Here is a 19402-nt window from a genome sequence, read left to right as displayed (position 1 = left end):
AATCACAAGGGGGAAAAGGATGGCTTTATAGTGGAAAATGAAGGCAGATACCACCCCTTAACCAAATAGTCAACATTCATATGCGAGGAACGGGACAAATCCACATTGCAGGGTCCCTGATATGATGCACTAATAACAACATTGTTTCAGTAGTAATAGTGCCCCAAATGCATAACCTGAATCGAATTCAGAAACACCAGACATTTCCAATGTAGTGTATTATATAACCACCCTGTCCTCCTCAAAAAATGTCAAGGACAAAGAAGCACTGATAAATGTTCCAGATGTTTTCCCCTTCCTTCGCTCTTCCTTACTCCTCATAGCTGTTTCAGATTAAAGGGGACGGAAGTTTAGATATGACAACCAAATGCAATGCGTGATTCTGGACTGGATCCTAGAACACAGGAATTTTTTTCTTTTGATATAAGGGTATTATTACTAGGATAATTAGCAAATCTAAATAAGGGCTGTAGGTTAAACAAGAATATTAGGAGGCACCTGAGTGGCTCAGTCAGTTGAACATCCGACTCTTGGTTTCAGCTCAGGTCATGATCTCAGGGCTTCGTGGATTCAGACCCCTCCATCGGGCTCTGTGCTGGCAGCACAGAGCCTACTTGGGATTCTCTCTCTCTCTCTCTCTCTCTCTCTCTCTCTCTGCCCCTCCCTCACTCTCTCTGTCTCTCTCAAGTAAACTTTAAAAAAATAGAGTATTAGGTTAATGTCTTAATTTTGATCATTTTACTATGGTTATGACAGAGTTATGTCCCTTTTTATTTCTTTCTTTAAGTTATTTTGAGAGAGAGAACATGGGCAGGGAAAGGGCAGAGAGAGATGGAGAGAGAGGATCTCAAGCAGGCTCCCAGCAATCAGCACAGAGCCCGACAAAGGACTCAAACTCACGAACTGGGAGGTCATGACCCCACCTGAGATCAAGAGTCAGACGCTTAAACGACTGAGCTACCCAAGCGCCCGAGTATGTCCCTTTTTAAAAAACACAAACTGAAGTATTTAGAATAATGAGGCCTTATATGTAACTTACTCTTAAATGGCTCAGATATCTATCTGTATCCACATATGTAACTATAAAGAAGACAGAATGTTAAAGCAAATGTGGTAAAGGGTTCTACTTTGGAGAATCTTGAAGATATACAGGATTTCTTTGTACTATTCTTGCAACTTTTCTATACATGTTCAGTTATCTCAGACTAAAAGTTAATAATAATTTAAAAATTAGGTATTAAAGCCATCTATAATCCCAGATATCAAATCAGTTTATCAGTGACTGATATATGTGTATATAATAATATGTGTATGTTATAATTTAAAGTTACTAAATAGAGGCGTCTGTGGCTCAGTTAAGCGTCTGACTTCGGCTCGGGTTGTGATCTTGCAGTTCGTGGGTTCGAGCCCTGCGTTGGGCTCTGTGCTGACAGCTCAGAGCCTGGGGCCTATTTATGATTCTGTATGTTCTGTTCCTCCCCTGCTCATGCTCTGTCGCTCTCTCTCTCAAAAATAAAGATTTTAAAAAATTAAAAAATAAAGTTACTAAATAAATTCATACTAATAAAAATTGCTTAAAAGATATATGAAAAACAAATGCCAATGATAAAATAACTTGGAAAACATGGCTCTTACACTGCTTTTTATTTTTTTATGTTTATTTTTTGAGAGAGAAAGAGAGAGCAAGCCGGGGAGGGGCAGATATAAAGGGAGAGAGAGATCCCAAGCAGGCTCCATGCTATCAGGAGAGGGCCTGACACAGGCAGGGCTCGAACCCATGAACCGTGAGATTTTGACCTTAGCCAAATCCAAGAGTCAGATGCTTAACCAGCTGAGCCACCCAGGCACCCCTAAAATTGTTTGTTGTTGTTTTTGGTTTTTTTTGAGAGGGAGAGAGAGAGAGGGAGCAAATAAGTGAGGGGCACAAGGAAAGACAGAGACAGGTAGAACTCACCTAATGTGGGACTCAAACCCACCAACCAGGAGATCATGACCTGAGCCAAAGTCAGATGCTTAACAACCAAGCCATCCAGGTGCCCTAGAGTTTTTTTATTTTTTAATTTATTTAAAAAGTTTTTTTAACATTTATTCATTTTTTTTTGAGAGACAGAGACAGAATGTGAGCAGTAGAGGTATAGAGAGAGGGGGAGACAGAATCTGAAGCAGGCTCCAGGCACAGAGCCCAACATGGGGCTCAAATTCACAAACCATGAGATCATGAGCTGAGTTGAAGTTGGTCACTTAACCGACTGAACCACCCAGGCACCCCAAGTTTTTTTTATATTTTATTTTATTTTTTATTTATTTTATTTTTTATTTTATTGCCTAGCATTTTTTTTAAATTTTTTTTTTTTTTTTTTTTAATTTATACCCAAATTAGTTAGCATATAGTGCAACAATGGTTTCAGGAGTAGATTCCTTAATGCCCCTTACCCATTTAGCCCATCCCCCCTCCAGTAACCCTCTGTTTGTTCTCTATATTTATGAGTCTCTTCTGTTTTGTCCCCCTCCCTGTTTTTATATTATTTTTGTTTCCCTTCCCTTAGGTTCATCTGTTTTGTCTCTAAAAGTCCTCATGAGTGAAGTCATATGATATTTGTCTTTGACTAATTTCACTTAGCATAATACCCTCCAGTTCCATCCACGTAGTTGCAAATGGAAATTTTTTTATTTTTATTTTTAACGTTTATTTTTGAGAGAGAGAGACAGAGTATGAGTGGGGGAGGAACAGAGAGAGAGGGAGACACAGAATCCAAACCAGGCTCCAGGCCCTGAGCTGTCAGCATAGAGCCTGATGTGGGGCTTGAACCCACAAACTGCAAGATCATGACCTGAGCAGGAGTTGTGCACCTAACTGACTGAGCCACCCAGGTGCCCCTTTTTATTTTTAATCTTTATTTAATTTTGAGAGGGAGAGCACGCCCGTGCAAGCGGAAGAGGGGTAGAGAGAGAGGCAGACAGAGGATCCAAAGTGGACTCTGGGCTGACAGTAGAAAGCCCAATGCGGGGCTTGAACTCATGAAGTATGAGATCGTGACCTGAGTCGAAGTCAGATGCTTAACTGACTGAGCCACCCAGGCGCCCCTAAAGTTTTTTTTTTTTCTTTAAGTTTATTTTGTGAGAGAGAGCACGTGCAAGCTTGAGCAGAATAGCAGAGCAGGGGTGGATGTGGGGGGCGGGAAGGGGAGGAATTCCAAGCAGCAGGATCTCCAGTCTCACAGTGTAGAGCCTGATGTGGGGCTCGAACTCCCAAACAGTGAGATCATGACCTGAGCCACAATCAAGGGTTGGACGCTTAACAGACTGAGCCACCGAGGTGCCCCTTACATTGCTTTTTAAAATACAGTTTAGGGGCGCCTGGGTGGCTCAGTAGGTTGGGCAGCCGACTTCGGCTCAGGTCATGATCTCGCGGGTCCGTGAGTTCGAGCCCCGCATCGGGCTCTGTGCTGACAGCTCGGAGCCTGGAGCCTGTTTCAGATTCTGTGTCTCCCTGTCTCTGACCCTCCCCCGTTCATGCTCTGTCTCCAAAATAAATAAACGTTAAAAAAAAGAATTTTTTTTAAAAAAATACAGTTTATAGGGGAACCCAGCTGGCTGGCTCAGTTGGTAATGAGTGCATGCAACTCTTGACCTCAGGGTTATGAGTTCAAACCCTACTGTGGGCATTAAGCCCAATAAAATATAGTTTATTTATATTATATAAAAAGATAATACTAACAGAAAAATATGGAACAGTGAAGTGGATAAGCAGTAAGAATTTTATAATATTCATGGTTAGCTCACAGAAGGAGAAAAGAAAGCCTAAGCTACATTTAAATTATACACACTTTATGGGGTGCCTGGCTGGCTCCGTCAAAAGAGCATGTAACTCTTGATCTTGTGGTCATGAGTTCAAGTTCCACATTGGGAGTAGAGATTATTTAAATATTAAAAAAATAAAAATGTAAGTAAATAAATTATACACACTTTAGAGATTTCCAAAGAAAAAGTACAGAATAAAAATATACAAACCTGTCATATTTTTGGGTCCATGATTCTTCTATATTTTTAAATCTATTCTGATCAAATTCTATTTCCCATTGCAAGGCATTTATTTCCTATAGAAAGAAAATAGGACTTTTCATGGAAAATTACTACAAATAAATCATTTCAGGACATTGTAAATAGCTGAAATAAATCATTTAATCATTTAACAGAAATAGGTTAAAGAGAAACTAATTATTGTTCAAAAAGAGTTTATGACATTTAAAAACACGTACAACATGCCTCTTTAGCACTCAAGAAGAGCTTTGCCAAAGCTTACTTACTATGAGAAAAATTTCACATTGTTTAGCTTCAAAATTTGCTTCTCAGAACCTAGATTCCTCATCGCCCCCACCCCCAACCTATACAGACCCAGAAGCAAAATCCATTCCTGGGAGTGTGAGCCCAGGACACTCCCATCAAGGGAGGGTTCAGGAGGAACAGAACAAGACCTTCCAAGGTGACCCCTTACTACTATTTTCGTGACAATGAGGTGGTCAGAAAGAGGCAGGCTCTGCCAAACAAGCAGAGAAGGAGCAAAAGAAAAGAAAATTTATAGTGTCAAGCTTCCTACTACCTTAAAATGAGGAAATAAAAGAAATCTTAATTGTTTGCCCATGTAACAATATGTTTTGGGTTATAAATTCCAAAAGGGACGGGACTGTATAAAAAAGCACAACAAACAGACATCCATTAGTCTTGTGGTTTTTAAAGGAAATGCTATTTGAAAGCTTGGTAGTTTGAACAAGTCTACACTAAAAGTGGCAAATACCTTCTCCAAGGATCTCTTTTGTTCCGTAGTTTTTTGAAGCATCACTTGAGTATGACTTGTGGCTTTGCCAAATATTGCCTAAGAAAAATAAAAATCATACAAGTATACATTAAATTTCTCATCACTCCTTTATGCACAGTAAGGTTCACATTTTTATTCTAAGACAGTAGAAAACCAGAGAATTTCCACAGAGACCACCTTTTATGGAGAATTTGATAGTTCAAAAGTCAGCAGATCTTCGCTCGGCTCTCCTGATGAATAGAGTGAATGAATGAATGAACTTTCCACACAAAGACTGGTACATGAACAAATAGAGCAGTGTTACTCATAACAGCCCCAAAGAGGAAACAATGTAAGTGCCCATTAACTGGTGAATGGATACACAAAATGTGGTATATCTACACAATGGAATATTATTAGGCAATAAAAAGGAAGAAAGTACTGACACGTGCTACACCATGCAGGAGCCTCAAAAACATGTTAACTAAAAGAATCCAGACACATGTCGTATCGTTCCATTCATATAAAATAGAAAAGACAAATCCAAAAGACGGTAAGATGACTGGTTGTCTAAGGTTGGGGATGGGAATGGGGAGGGACTGCTAATGGATTAGAGGTTCCTTCTGGGGAATACTGGGGAAATGTTCTAGAATTAGACTGGTTAGTCTAATTAGAGATGGTTATCCAACTCCAGTAAGGATAAATTGTATGCTGAAAACAAGTGAAATTTATGGTATATAAATTTTACCTCAGTAAAAGTTTAAAAAAAATCTACGCCTTCAAAAAAGCTATTTTAAGCACAGACGCTTTTGTTTTAAAAGATAAAACCATACTACCTAAAAATTTAAAAATAACTTCTTACCATGCTTTGAAGAATTTTCAGTGCTGCTTCTTTACCCTCAAGTTGTCTCTGAGATGCCTCAAGTTCAGTTTTTAAAATTTCTACCTCCTAGGGAGAGAAGTAAGATTAGTCTACCCATCTGCAAGATATGCAACCCCAAATGTGGATAGTTTACATGTAAGCTCAGTGTGCACTGACTCTAAGCACTTTGACCTTATAAAAGAGGTTTGAAATTCCTCCACTGTTCATAAGTGGCCCAGGCAGGCTTTACACTGAGACTCTTACTATCCAGTTGTAACTACAAGTCCACATCTTTTGCTTTTATCCTTCTAGACCACACAGCTAATAATATGAAAAAAATCTTTAGAGCACAAAAATAAGCACATGATCATCCACAAAGCTATAGTAGCTATTATCGGTTGAACTGTCCTCCCCAGCAAGTAAAGATATGCCCAAATCCTAACTCCTGGTACTATGAATGTGACCTTATTTGGAGACAGGGTTTTTGCAGATATAATCAGGTTAAGATGAGGTCATACTGGATTATATGGGCCTCAATCCAATGACTGGTGTCCTAAGACGAGGGAAATGTGGGCACAGACACAAAGGGGAGAAGGCCACGTAACAGTAGAGGCAGAGACTGGAGTGAAGTGGCTATGAGCCATGGAATGCCAAGATTGTCAGGGGCAACCTCCAGAAGCTAGGAAGAGGCAAAGAAGGATTCTCCTCTAGACCTTCCAGAGGGAACATGGCCATGGCCAGCTGACATCTTGATTTCAGATTGGTAGCCTCTAGAACTGAGAAAAAATCTCTGTTGTTTTAGCCACCTATTTATGGTGCTTTGTTACAGCAGCCCTAGAAAACGAAAATGGTAGCTTTCACCAGAAGTCACACACACACACACACACACACACACACACACACACACACTCTAAGATGGGCTTCCTCCTTCCCAAAAGACAGGCACCCCGCATAGAAATTCCTACTGTCAGCAGGGCCTCATAGCACCTAGAATATTTTCTGGTCTTCTGATTTCAAAGAGGTTAAAATAAGTCAGCTTATTTCAAGCCTCACGCACAGGGAAGACAGATGGAAGGAAGTTTATAACTGTTCTCTCCAGGAGCAGATTAGAGAAGTCATGAAAGATTAGGGGTGAGAGGTGAATTGGAGGGCATGTTTACGTAAAAAGCTTTCTTGAGAGATGAGGATAAGAAACAGGAGGCCAGTTGAAAGTTATGAGCTTTTTACACTGTGGCTCATGCAGAATATGTGGAAAGCCAACATTGCCTTCCATACAATTTTAGCATTACTTAAAATATCCATCAGTGGGCTATATTCTCATGAGAATTTTTTTTTAATGTTTATTTAGTTTTGAGAGAGAGAGTATGTGAGAGGGGCAGAGAAAGAAGGAGACACAGAATCCAACACAAGCTCCAGGCTCTGAGCTGTCAGCACAGAGCCTGACGCAGGGCTTGAACTCATGAACTGTGAGATGATGACCTGAGCCGAAGTCAGACACTTAACCGACTGAGCCACCCAAGTGCCTCATGAGACTTTTTATAGAAGCCACAAGACTTACCTCTAAAGCATCATGAAGACGTTGCTTTAATTCGACATTTGACAATTCTGAATTAGAATCTATTAAGGGGGAAAAAAAAAACCCACTTCAATACATTCTTTAACTAGTTGAGTACAGCACATCTGTTTATAAAATATCAAATGCAGCTTTGTGCCAAGAGGAAAGAACTGTAACAAACCAAATAATGGTAAAAAATAGGTAGCTTAAAACATTTCACAAATGAAAAGACACATACTTTTGAATAAAAAGACTTTAAAAAAAGGAGTCTCTACTAAACTGTTGTTAATGAATTGGTTAATTATTACATGCAAAACAGTACTTAAAAACATGAATGTTGGTGAGTGAAATAAATTTTGGTGTTTGGCTTAAGTTTGATCAATACAGTGATGTGAATATCTAAGAAATAACCTGAATTTAATTTCTTTCCAAGGAGAATGACTAGAAGTCTCCTGTAACTTCAATTATTCTCTCCTTAATGTGATCAATTGACACATTAAACTGAGCTTCCCAGGAGCTTCATTTTCATTGTGGTCTCACTGGCAATAGAAAAACATTAAAGTGGTAAATTACAAGCAAGAAGATTAAGAAGAAGTAAAAGGAAGAAAAGATTTTTTAGAAAGAGTATTTTGAGGGACATTAAAAACTTCTCGAAACAATTTTTTTCTTTGCTGTTCTGAACTTTCACTATGGCGGTTTCCAACGCAAAACCTAAATCTTGGTTTTACTCTGATGACAGGGGCTCCAAGGAGGGACAAGTGACACTGGTTTGGCAATGACATGTTGCGTTGTAGTAATCCTTGTGGTAGGCAGAGCAAGGGCCCTAAAGATGCCCACATTTTAATCCCCAGAACCTGGACAGACATGGCAAATGGGACTTTTCGGTGTAATTAAATTAAGGACTGGATTAAATTAATTACCTGGATTATCCAGGGGACCCCACTGTACTCACAAGGGTCCTTATAAGTGAAACAGGGAGGCAGGAGAGTCAGTGTCAGGGTGAAGCAGTATGAGAAAGACTTGAACAGCCATTGCTGCCTTTGAAGATGGAGGATGGCAGCCATGGGCCAAGGAATGCAGGCGAGCTCTAGAAGCTGGAAAAGGCACAGGAATGGATTCTCCCCTAGAGTCTCCAGAAGGAATGCAGCCTTGCCAACAACTGGTTTTAGCCCAGTAAAACCCATTTTGGACTTCTGACCTATAGAACTGTAAGATAATAAATTTGTGTTAAAATTTTTAAGGCATTAAATTTGTGGTGACTTGGAAATGACCTATTAGCAATAAGAAACCAATACAATATCCTTACCTAGGACCAGGCTAATTTGAGATAAAAGTCTGTAACCCAACAACACAGGAGCTCATACTTTTACTGTCACATATTTATATCCCAGTGGTTTCCTCATATTTTTATAAAGGTATTTTAGCATCATGTACTGTTTTCAACATCTTGCTTGCAAAGCAGAACCCATCCTCTATATGTGATGAGGAATTAAAAGAATAATATATAAATAATCCCATGCTAATTTCAAGAAGGATTCTGAAAGATGGTGATAAAATCCCCATCTGCTACATGCTTTTGGCAAATCTAAAACCATGTTTCTTACATTATTTTCATGTTGTTCTAATTTGTGTCTGTTCCACTCTAGTGGGGGAAGTTTTACAACATGGATTACAAAAGATTCAGCCAGATAAAAGCTGTGCCACCATGTAGGCATGGAGTCACCCCTGGGCTCCCAACCATTTTGGAGTTGTAACATTCTATCACAGTGTGATTCTGAATTTTGTTCTTTCCTTAATAAATGGCATAATTGATTTTGGGTTATGATAAATTATGATTCATTTTTTGAGGGGCACCTGGCTGGCTCAGTCCATGGAGTATGCAACGCTTGATCTCAGGGTTAGGAGTTCAAGCCCCACGTTGGGTATAAAAGTTACTTTTAAAAAAGATTAATTTTTAGAGGGAGGATTTCATGACATTACTAAAATAACCAGAAGCATACATGTTCTGCCTGGAATACTCCTTCCCCAGATAAGTACCAGGCTTGGGCATCAGTTCACTCCAGTGTTCAAAAGCCACCTCCTTAGAGAGGTGACCCTGGCCTGACCCTTGCCTGAAATAGCATGCCCCGACCCCTCCAGATACTCACTATGCCTGCACTTAACTACTGGGAGATTTATTTTTTCTCTCCTCTACTAGAATGTGAACTGTAACATGGAGACTATTTTGTTCACTAATGTTGTTCCCAGAGCCTAGAACTGCCCCTGGCACCTAACAGGTACCAAATAAATATTTGAATAAGAAAAAAATACTTGAATAAGAAAAAAAAAAAAAAAAAGATAACGCACACCACTAAATCACACACCCACAAAAGCAAGGTAGGTAATCACTGATATCACTAACATATCTGTATTAATGCAGAATAACTACTGTAGTTCACAATTTGTGCAATACTTGGAAATGAAAACATGTTACTTTTGTACTATCACCAATCCCAAGAGGCGAATAAAGATGAATTCTCAAAATCCACTACAGTGACCTATTGTCATGTATTGCAAGGGTGAAGGCACTGATGAAATCCACAGGGGAGAAGAAGGAGGGAGAGGGATCGAGGCATTCTTACCAGTGCTGCTTTGTCTTCTGTGGTGGGAAGTGCTGGACTCTTCAGGGTGTGTATCTTGGGAGCTCTTATGCCTGGAATACTGAAAAATGGCACCACTTCTTTCTTCCCTTGTTCCTGGAAAGGGGGGAGGGCTAAAGTTCTTTCCATCCGATCTTTTTCTAGATGTAGACAGATGTGAAACTTGCACTTCATAAATACTGCTGGGCCTTCTCCCGAGGCCATACCCTAAGTCGCCTTCTGCCATGTCATCGTCCTCGGTTTCCCAGGTCGGCACCTCTGCCTCACTCGGCGGCCTCACCACCCTGCTCATCAGCCAGATGCCGTATTTAACATAAGGAAAAACAGGGTATCTGTGGTTAAGAGAAACAATTTAAAAACCATCAGTATAATAAAGTTGGGGTTTCGAGGGGAGAAAAGTTTCTTTCTCTATTATACAGGCACGACTATCCCAGCGATGCATCAGCACACAAACATCTCTTGCAATCCGGTTCAAGATGTTTAACATTTAAGGACTTTTTAGGTAGGAAATGATCAGCCTCTTATTTCAAAGACTGCAGTGAATTGTAAGGAAGCAGGAAAACCTTTTACTGAACCCAGTAATCTACTGATCAGGATAAAGCAAATCAGACTTTGCCAAGGAAAGAGAAGGGGTTTGGTTTTCACCAGCCTAGGAGCTATGTGAAATTCAGGGAATCCCTGCAAAACGGAACTTGCAGGGAGTACATAGAGCACCCTGCCCCCGTCCCTTCATGGCCTTGCGTGCACTTCAGGTGCTCATGGCTCTTATAGACTGTCCTGTAGCCCTCTGTACTATGGGAACATCTTCTGTTTTTCTGCAGACACAGCAGGGTTTTTGTACCTGAGATGATGATAGGTGGGAAGGAAGGAAGTACCCCCTCTCTTTATCAGACTGTGTGTTCAAGGCCCTCCACTGTTTTCACAACACAGCATAGAAGTCAAAGTCCTTTTGATGGCTGGCCTCTGACTGCATGCCCTCCTAGGCTGGCCACCCTGGCTGGCTTCCCCAGCGTTCCTGGTGCAGAGCTGGGGTTCCCTCTGGCTGGAAAACTCTTCCCCAGACAGTTGCTCAACTGGTTCCTCACCTCCTAAGGGTCTTTCCTTCAGTGACACCTCAGTGACTGATACCAGATCTGAAATTGCAAACTCCTCCTTCTCCTGCTTCCCTGATTTATTTTTCCCCTAGCACTTAGGGCCTTCTAACATACCCCTCCATATTTTACTCATTTTTCAAGTCACACCACTGAAAGGCAGGAGGTAGTACAGAAGTGGGAGCCTAGCAAAGCCAAAGGTGATTCTGCCCTGCCTATGATGCCTCTCAAAAGGCCGAGCGACCTAAAACTTTTCCTCTGCCAGAGCCCAAACCTGCTCAAGATGGCCCAAAGTGGAAAGTAAGGTCCGTAAGAGTAGAAAATTTTGTCTTTGGGATCATCACTGCATTCCCAATGCTGAAAACAGTATCTGAGACATAATCAGAGCTCAATAAATACTTTTTAAATAAGGTGAATGAAGGAATAAACAAATTCCCTTCCTGTAGGGCAGAAAAATAGTCACCTAGGCAAGACTCCAACCTGAATACTGGGAAGCTAACTGCCTGCCCTTCTTCCCAGAAGAAAACATTCCAGATAAAAATGCCTTACCGAGAAATTACCACCACTGAGCCCTCCCCATGTGAAGACAAAGGACCACTGTAGGCACCTACCTGTTGGCTGCAGAGCACCTTAAATGCTCAGCCTTGTTCTCTTATACACAGTAGTACAGGAAGAACTTTCACCACCAGGCATTTCAGAATAGCTGTTTTGCTGTAGTTGTTTAGAAATATCTCATCCTTTTCTCAAGATTCATTTTTTATTGTTTTTTTTTTTTTCATCTTTATTTTTGAGAGAGAGACAGAGCATGAGTTGGGAAGGGACAGAGAGAGAGGGAGACAAAGAATCTGAAGCAGGCTCCAGGTTCTGAGCTGTCAGCACAGAGCCCTGACACAGGACTCAAACTCACGAATTGTGAGATCATGACCTGAGCCGAAGTCAGACACTTAACAGACTCAGCCACCCAGGTGCCCCAAGATTCATTAAAAAAAAAAACAAAAAAAACACATACATACATACATACATACATCTGACATCTCTTCTAAATATATCCTATCTAAATAATTGCTTACCAGGACTTTAAAAAATAATTAAATCTTAAACTTGCATTTTTTAGTGAGATGTTTCTCTTATTCTTCCACTATTAAAACCACACAAATGGGGCACCTTGGTGGCTCAGTCGTTTAAGCCTCCAACTCTTGATTTTGGCTTCCAGTTTGTGAGATTGAGCCCTGCATCAGGCTCTGTGCTGACAGTGTGGAGCCTGCTTGGGATTCTTTCTCCCTCTCTCTCTGCCCCTTCCATGTGCTCTCATGAGTTCTCTCTCAAAACAAATAAACAAACTTAACCACCCCCCTCCCCCTACACACACATAGTTGAAGAGGTTTCTGTTGTTTTTAGGGTTTAAAGTACCATATACTTTCAGTATTTGAAAGCCAAGGTGCTTAAAGATTCGAAGACATAACATCATAAAAGAAGATAACTGGATAGAAAGACATTCAACATCAGTAGTTGTCAGGGGATTGTAGATTTAAACTACAATGACAGTCTGTTACATACCAGTGTCAATTCTAAGTATTGCTGGGGATATAGACATACGTAGTAGGCAGGAGTATAAAATGGTACAGCCACTGTGGAAAATTTTGGTAGTTTCCTTTAAACAAGTGATCCAGCAATTGTATTTTTGATATTTACCCAAGGGAAATGAAAACATATGTTCACACAAAGATGTATGGATGACTGTTCACAGCATTACTCAAATGGGCTCCAAACTGGAAACCCAGATGTACAACAGAAAAACAAATTGTTAAGTCCATACAACAGAATATATTCAGCAATAATGAATTTCTAATACATGTAACAACGTGCATGAGTCTGAGAGACATTACAACGTGGATGAGTCTGAGAGACATTATGCTAACACAGGAAGCCCATCCTCTGTGAAATCCTGGCAAAACTAATATATAACGGACAACAGATCAGTGGTTGCCTAGGGTGGAAGGCTGACTGCAGAGGGCAGGAAGGAACTTTTGGGAGGTGGTAGAAAAGTCTTGGTTTTGACTAGAGTGATGGTTTGTCAAAACTCAGCATTCTAACAATGGTGCATTTTATATGTAAATTATGCCTCGATAATAGGTTTAAAAACTTTTAAACACAAAAAATAAGGGACCTTTAACTGCATTAGGGGACAAGATGAGAAATGTGTTGATCAATTGTATCCTCCTAGATAAGCAAATTATTAAGCTGGATGCTCTAAATCAGCAAGAATTTCTTTTTCAATGATATAATAATAACACTTGTTGCTTCTTTTCTGTGTGCTAGGCACTATTTTAATGTTTTTCTTAGATTATTCCATTTAATCTTCACCTTTCAAGACAATAGTGTTATTAAATATAGACAATTAGCTAACGAGAGGTTGAACCAGATTCTGAATCCTGACTCCTAATGTCAGAGACACTGTGACACTCTTAGCTACTGCTTTCTGTCACTGGAAGAATCTGAATGAGCGTTACATCAGAATAAACCACGTTTCTATCATTTATGACATCAAACAGTACTAAAAGTAAAAATCTTTTTTCCCCCAAATTTTTATAAAATCATCTTTGTTCTTTTACAAGTTTATTTCCTAAATAAGTAAGTTTTTCTATTTTTATTCATCAAGATAGACAGGAAATAATCCCTAAGGAGCTATGTTTTACCTCTAATGCAAACTCCTGCTTATAAATGCACTCTCACACCTTTGTTAAGGAGGGTATGCTCAGGGCTAGGCAGCCAGCAGTGGAGAAAATGGAATTGGTCAACACAAAGGAAAAAAGTAGTAAGAGGAAAGAGTAAGCAATCACAGGATTAGCTAAGAATATATATGTAATTTTTTGGAAAGGTCATCTGAGCTTTATTGTACATCAATGGTCCATCCTGGAGCCTGCGTCTTAGCATTCCTGGGGATGGTGGTCCTGGGGCCAGCCCCAACCCCAAACCCAAATGCCCCAGCCCTGCCCAGCTCCCAATCCAGTGCTGGGTTAGCATGCTTTGGGAGTAGGGAGGGGTTGGGTGACCAGAATTCTTGTCCACAAAGCCCAGGTGGGGCTCAGTCCTGGGACCCTGGGCTCCTAGGAGGTGGGACAGGGTGGGCTCTTGGGATGGGAGAGCCCCCAATCCTCTGGAGCCCAGATCCTGGCCTACACAGGGGCCCAGCCTGCTGAGTGGGGCCTGGCCTGGCAGATTCTACAGGGTGTCTGTTGGAGCAGCCGTGGATGAGAGCATGGCACTCACTCCAGCTCATTCTCCCGTGCAGGCCTGTCTCATCTACTTGCCTGGGCCCTCATGGTTGTCTCTGCCCAGAAGCATGTGTTGCAGGCATCACCTGGGCCTTGGGTAGCAGCAGGCTCTGGTGGCTGGGCTGTGTGGCTAAGAATATTTTTTAATGTGCCACACAAATTCAGGTATCATGGTCTGGTCTTTCTAGCCTTTCTGCTATTCACAGTTAACATAATGAGCTTTCCCATGATCCAATACTCTTACTGTTTTAAAAAAATGTAACTTTGGGAACTGGTGGCTGTATACTCTCCCCTTTTTTATATACTTAACATTAATAAACCAAACTTGACTTTCAGAACACGTTTCTTCTAAGAAAGGGAAAATGTTTGAAGTTACTAATGTTCCACTCAGCCAGTTTTAAATATATTCAATGTTGACAACCAGGAAGGCCCAGCAGGATGTGTGACAGAGAAGGCTCTAACTCAGGAGGTCTGAGTTCAAATTTCACTCCACCAAGTGCTGCTCTGTGATCTCGGGCAAGTCATTTAACTTCTAAGAGCACGTTTTCCAATCTCCAAAATGAGTTTAAGCATTACTACTTTATAGGGTTATTTTGGGAACCTTTGATATGATATATTTCAAGTCAATGTTTATTGAATTAGAGTTTGGGAGTATTAGTCCCATTGTTAAATGGGAGGATTGGACAAGATGTTCTGGTTCTTTAGGACTCTAAAATTATGGTTCTGGATCATCTTTTCCCCGTGTGTGCCCCATGGGACACTAGTTCTTTGGACTATTAAGTGTTGCTAGGAATAAAAGGGTCCTTCTGGTTTTATTTTTCTATGCTAGTAAAAGCTATGCATGACTGGCCCAAAATTACACGGGTAGTGGAAGAGGCAGAACTAGAAGCCATATCTCTGGCTCCTGGCCCGGTGTTCTGGTCGCTTGGGAAAGGCCACAGGATGAACCAATTACAGACAGTGAGCAATCTTCCTACTTCTGCACTAAAACAACTCTCTGAAAAGGGACCACTGACTTCCTAATTGCTAAATCCAAGATCTAGTCTTGCTCCTGGGTCTCCTCCACCTGTGCAGAAGCTGTGACACTACTGATCTGCCACGCCCAGGCCCCTGGTTGACCTTAGTCCCTCAAACCCTACAGGAATGAGGAACCACCCCATGTCTGCCTGCTCAGGCTCCTTTTCCTCTTTCTGTCCTGCTCTGTTTGGCTTCCACTATTAAACACACTTACACATTTCCAGCTGGATATCCTGCCAGCAATTCAAACACAGCTGTTGAGGGGCGCCTGGGTGGCTCAGTCGGTTAAGCGTCTGACTTCAGCTCAGGTCATGATCTCGCAGTCCGTGAGTTCGAGCCCCACGTCGGGCTCTGTGCTGACCGCTCTGAGCCTGGAGCCTGTTTCAGATTCTGTGTCTCCCTCTCTCTCTGACCCTCCCCCATTCATGCTCTGTCTCTCTCTGTCTCAAAAATAAACAAACGTTAAAAAAATTAAAAAAAAAAAAAACACAGCTGTTCAAAAACAAACTCACTGCCCTCCCACTCCCACCCTAGATCTATCTCATCCTGAGTCCTCTATTTCTGCAAACGTTTCAACTATGCTCCAAAACACCCAGGTCCAAAACTTTGGGATTTCTCTTTTCCTTGATCCCTTCAGATGCCAAGATGTCTAGGCGCACAAAATCTCCTGAAACCATATCCTTTGGATATTAACTTCATAGCCCTGGCTGGATTTCTTATTACCTCTTCCAGGTGAAACCAACAGTCCCCAAGCCATCCTATACACTGCTGCTCCAAGCACAGATCCAGAGATGCCCCCCTCTTGCCCTAAAACATTCCATGGCTCCCATGCCATATATAATTAAAGTGTCACCCTGTTATCTACAACGAGGCTCATTTTTACTTCACGTGTCAGCTGTCACTGCTTCCTGGACATGTTCTGTGCTTCCATTAAGAAGGACTGCACCGGGGTGCCTGGGTGGCTCAGTTAGTCAAGCGTCCGACTTCAGCTTGGGTCATGATCTCTCTGTTTGTGGGTTTGGGCCCCATATTGGGCTCTGTGTTGACAGCTTAGAACCTGGAGCCTGCTTCAGATTCTGTGTCTCCTTCTCTCTCTGCCCCTTCCCAGCTTGCACTCTGTCTCTGTCTCTCTCAAAAACAAGTAAACATTAAAAAAAAAAGGACTGCACCTGTGCCCAGGCCTCCTCAGGGCAATCAGTCACCTTCAAGTCTGCTGGTGCTCATCTCCACGCCAGGAACGCTGACTCCTCTGTAGTCCCCCGCAGCTAATGACAGCCACTCCCCCCAGCAGCCCTCCTGACACCCCTGAGACAGACGTGATCTCTGAGCTTTCCTAGCTCTGTGTTGTACCTTTTAATTTTTTTTAAGTTTTTATTTATTTAAGTAATCTACACACACAACACGGGGCTTGAACTCATGACCGCTCTCACAGAAGACCCAGGCAGGCATCCCTGTACCTTTTTAATAGTCCTTTTTCCTGACATGTGTATTGCACACGCCCCTACAGTAGCTCGATGTATCCTTAACTCACTGACCTGTCCAAAGAACGGTGACAGACCGAAATGAAGAAACAGACTCCTGCCCAGAAATCTTGGGACTAGAAACATCCACACCCACTAGCCTGACATTTGCCCTAGCAAACACAATGGTCAAACAGACACCCAATTCCTGTCAGGCTTGGCAAAGAGGAACTAACTTGAGCCCTCCCTGGTGAACAATGGCCTGCTACACAACACTGTAGCACTATGTTTTTAAACTTTTTATGAAAATAATTTTAGATTTCCAGTAAGTTGCAAAGATAGTGCAGAGCTCCTGTATACCCTGTGCTCACACTCCTCTAATGTTAACATTTACCAAAATTAAGAAGTTAATATTGACACATGGAATTAACTAAACCACAGACTTTATTGGGATTTCCGCAGCCATTTCTACTGATGTCCTTTTTCTGGTGCAGGACACGTATTTTTAAGGCTCAATACTAATAGGAAAAAATAATAAAGCAGGAGAGGGAAAAGGCAGAAACAGATTCTTTCAAATCTATTCCTTTTTTTTTTTTTTTAACGAGAGACGAGACCATTAAACTAGCGGTTAGGGGGGAAAAAAGCAGCCAGTGTGCCAACTTGTCCACAACCTGCCGGGTTTGCACGAATCTGCGCAGCCCGGGTCCCGGGTCCTCCCCGCCGTTCCCACCAGCCCTGCCTGACCACGCGCCCTCGCAACGCCCGTCGCGGGGACCGGACCAGGGGACGGGACCAGGGAATCCCGCCGGGCGCCCAGGACCCCCACCGCCCTCGCACCCCACCTGGCGCGCTCACCTGGCGCCGAGCCTCCCCGCCGCGCGCGTCGCCGCCCTCCAGCCACGTGACCACGCGCGCCGCGGGGACCGGAAGGAGGGGCGAGGCCGCCCGGACTCGGGCCCCGCTGGTCTGGTCAGCTGCCTGCGTGAGCTGATCGGTTGACGCGGGAGATGTTAGCTCCGTCCGGCTGCAGAGCCTGAGGTTTGCCCCCTATGAGCCACCGAATTAGAAATGTTAGCGCGGAGACCGAGAGACACAAGACCGCGGGCGCTCAGTAAAGGTGAAAATGAGATGGTGCAAACATGAAGTGTGTAGGGGGTAAGGGACAGAGGGATCCGAGGGGAATCAGTTCCGCGGCGCAGGTGGACCGGGAAAGTAGGCTTCCCGTACTAAGAACCGAGGAGGGCTTTACCGGCGAGAGGAACTTCTGGGGCCGAGGCGTGGCTGTGGGAAGGAACAAGAGGGGGGCGGAAAGAGCTGCCACTGGGAACTGATTCCGTGGATTTCTAGAGGCGGGCCCTGCCCTCCACCCCCCATCCCCCACCCTCCAGAACATTCAGAGTCAGTAGTGATGAGGGAGCGTGTGGCAAGCTGAGGGCTATAACAGCGCGCACACATACACCCTCACACCCTCCAAGGTGGGATATGTGTGATACTCCAGATGCCCATGGCTACCGAAGACCAAAGGAAAGGAAAGCAAATGGTTGACTGATAGAGATCACAGTCATGCAGGACAGGAACCTCCTTCATTTTACAGATAACTTAGTAAACTGCAAGGAAAACACAATCTTATCCATAGTCTAACCTCCAGAAACCTATAGACTCCGTTTCCTGGAGCCTTAATATCACCCTCATCAAGATGAAGGGGTTTCAAGTGCTTGCCATGGTGATGTGGGAAACAAAGGCAAATGAAAAATTCCCATATTGCTTAGGGCCCACTGACAAGTCCTTGAAGCGGGCAGAGTGACCTCCTTTTAGGAGCTCAGCTGCCTCAATGATGGTACTTTGCTGGGGATAAAAGGGAATCTTGCTTAACATTATTCTGCCCCCTGTGAGTCTTCTTAAACACATAGAAATTCCTTTGCAAACTTCTTTTATCTTTACCCCCTTCCCCCCAAATATATGTTGGCAATTATACTCCAAGCATATGGCTCCTTCTATATATTTGAAGGGTCTCATGTCTGAGGCTTTATTTAACAGTAATAAATGTTTTTCTAACAACAGCTAGCCCCTCAAGGTCCTGGAAACCTTGCTTCCAAAACACTGTCCCTAACCCTATCCCAACCTGAAGGTATATAATTAGTCACTCCTCACAACCCCAGTGGAGCTCTTTCTGCCCACGGGTACTGTCCCCGTGCTTTAATAAAATCACATTTTTTGCACCAAAAACATCTTCAAGAATTCTTTCTTGGCTGTCACCTCCAAACCCCGCCACCACTTGAAACCCCATCAAATAGCTTCAGTGCCTGGGTGAAATGATTTTGATAGTATTTCCTAATATCAACATAGTTGAAATAACTTTGGCTGGATTTAAAGATTATTCTGGATTAGAAACAAACAAGTGAACCCTTCTTTGCCTTAGTAGACTTCTTTTATTCTTCCTCTTCTCCAGATTCAGCCCATACTTCCCTTAACCACCCACTTCCCCCAAGTAAACATACCCTACTTATATGGAAAACCAGACTTAGAACAAGATCAGTTATAGAACAAGATCAGTGCTCTGTGCATATTAGATGCTCAGAGATTTAAGATTATCTTAAGAGATATAATGTATTTATTTTATTTTATTTTTAATTTTTATTTATCTTTTTAATTTACATCCAAGTTAGCATATAGTACAACATTAATTTCAGGAGTAGATTCCTTAATGT

At 42.3% G+C, this 19402-nt stretch overlaps 2 protein-coding genes across 8 annotated transcripts in view; one reads left to right on the top strand and one right to left on the bottom strand.

Annotated features, from left to right (window-relative positions):
- CDK7 (cyclin dependent kinase 7) overlaps positions 1 to 9519 on the top strand; it is a 62305-nt gene extending 52786 nt beyond the window's left edge. Inside the window, exon 12 of one of the 3 annotated variants that reach the window (XM_078449184.2) lies at positions 8859 to 9519. In XM_078449184.2, coding sequence (XP_078305310.1) covers positions 8859 to 8923 — 65 coding nt within the window. In that variant the 3' untranslated portion in view covers positions 8924 to 9519. Of the gene's footprint in view, positions 1 to 7005; positions 7260 to 7645; positions 8233 to 8858 lie in introns of those variants that run through there. The other 2 variants (XM_060635627.3, XM_060635622.3) reach the window with 2 other exon arrangements.
- The window catches only part of CCDC125 (coiled-coil domain containing 125), a 31551-nt gene extending 13569 nt beyond the window's left edge, over positions 1 to 17982 (bottom strand). For 2 of the 5 annotated variants that reach the window (XM_078449173.2, XM_078449169.2), the window contains exons 1-6: positions 17550 to 17982; positions 9834 to 10183; positions 7216 to 7274; positions 5658 to 5744; positions 4796 to 4873; positions 4012 to 4097 (exon numbers count right to left, since the gene is read on the bottom strand). In XM_078449173.2, coding sequence (XP_078305299.2) covers positions 4012 to 4097; positions 4796 to 4873; positions 5658 to 5744; positions 7216 to 7274; positions 9834 to 10143 — 620 coding nt within the window. In that variant the 5' untranslated portion in view covers positions 10144 to 10183; positions 17550 to 17982. Of the gene's footprint in view, positions 1 to 4011; positions 4098 to 4795; positions 4874 to 5657; positions 5745 to 7215; positions 7275 to 8164; positions 8397 to 9833; positions 10184 to 11553; positions 12124 to 17549 lie in introns of those variants that run through there. The other 3 variants (XM_060635619.3, XM_060635618.3, XM_060635620.3) reach the window with 3 other exon arrangements.
- Positions 17983 to 19402: the final 1420 nt, after the last annotated feature.

This window comes from Panthera onca, chromosome A1 (genome assembly GCF_046562875.1).
Source record: "Panthera onca isolate mPanOnc1 chromosome A1, mPanOnc1 haplotype 2, whole genome shotgun sequence".
NCBI classification, from domain to species: Eukaryota; Metazoa; Chordata; class Mammalia; order Carnivora; family Felidae; genus Panthera; species Panthera onca.
This window is presented reverse-complemented; position numbering and strand designations above follow the sequence as displayed.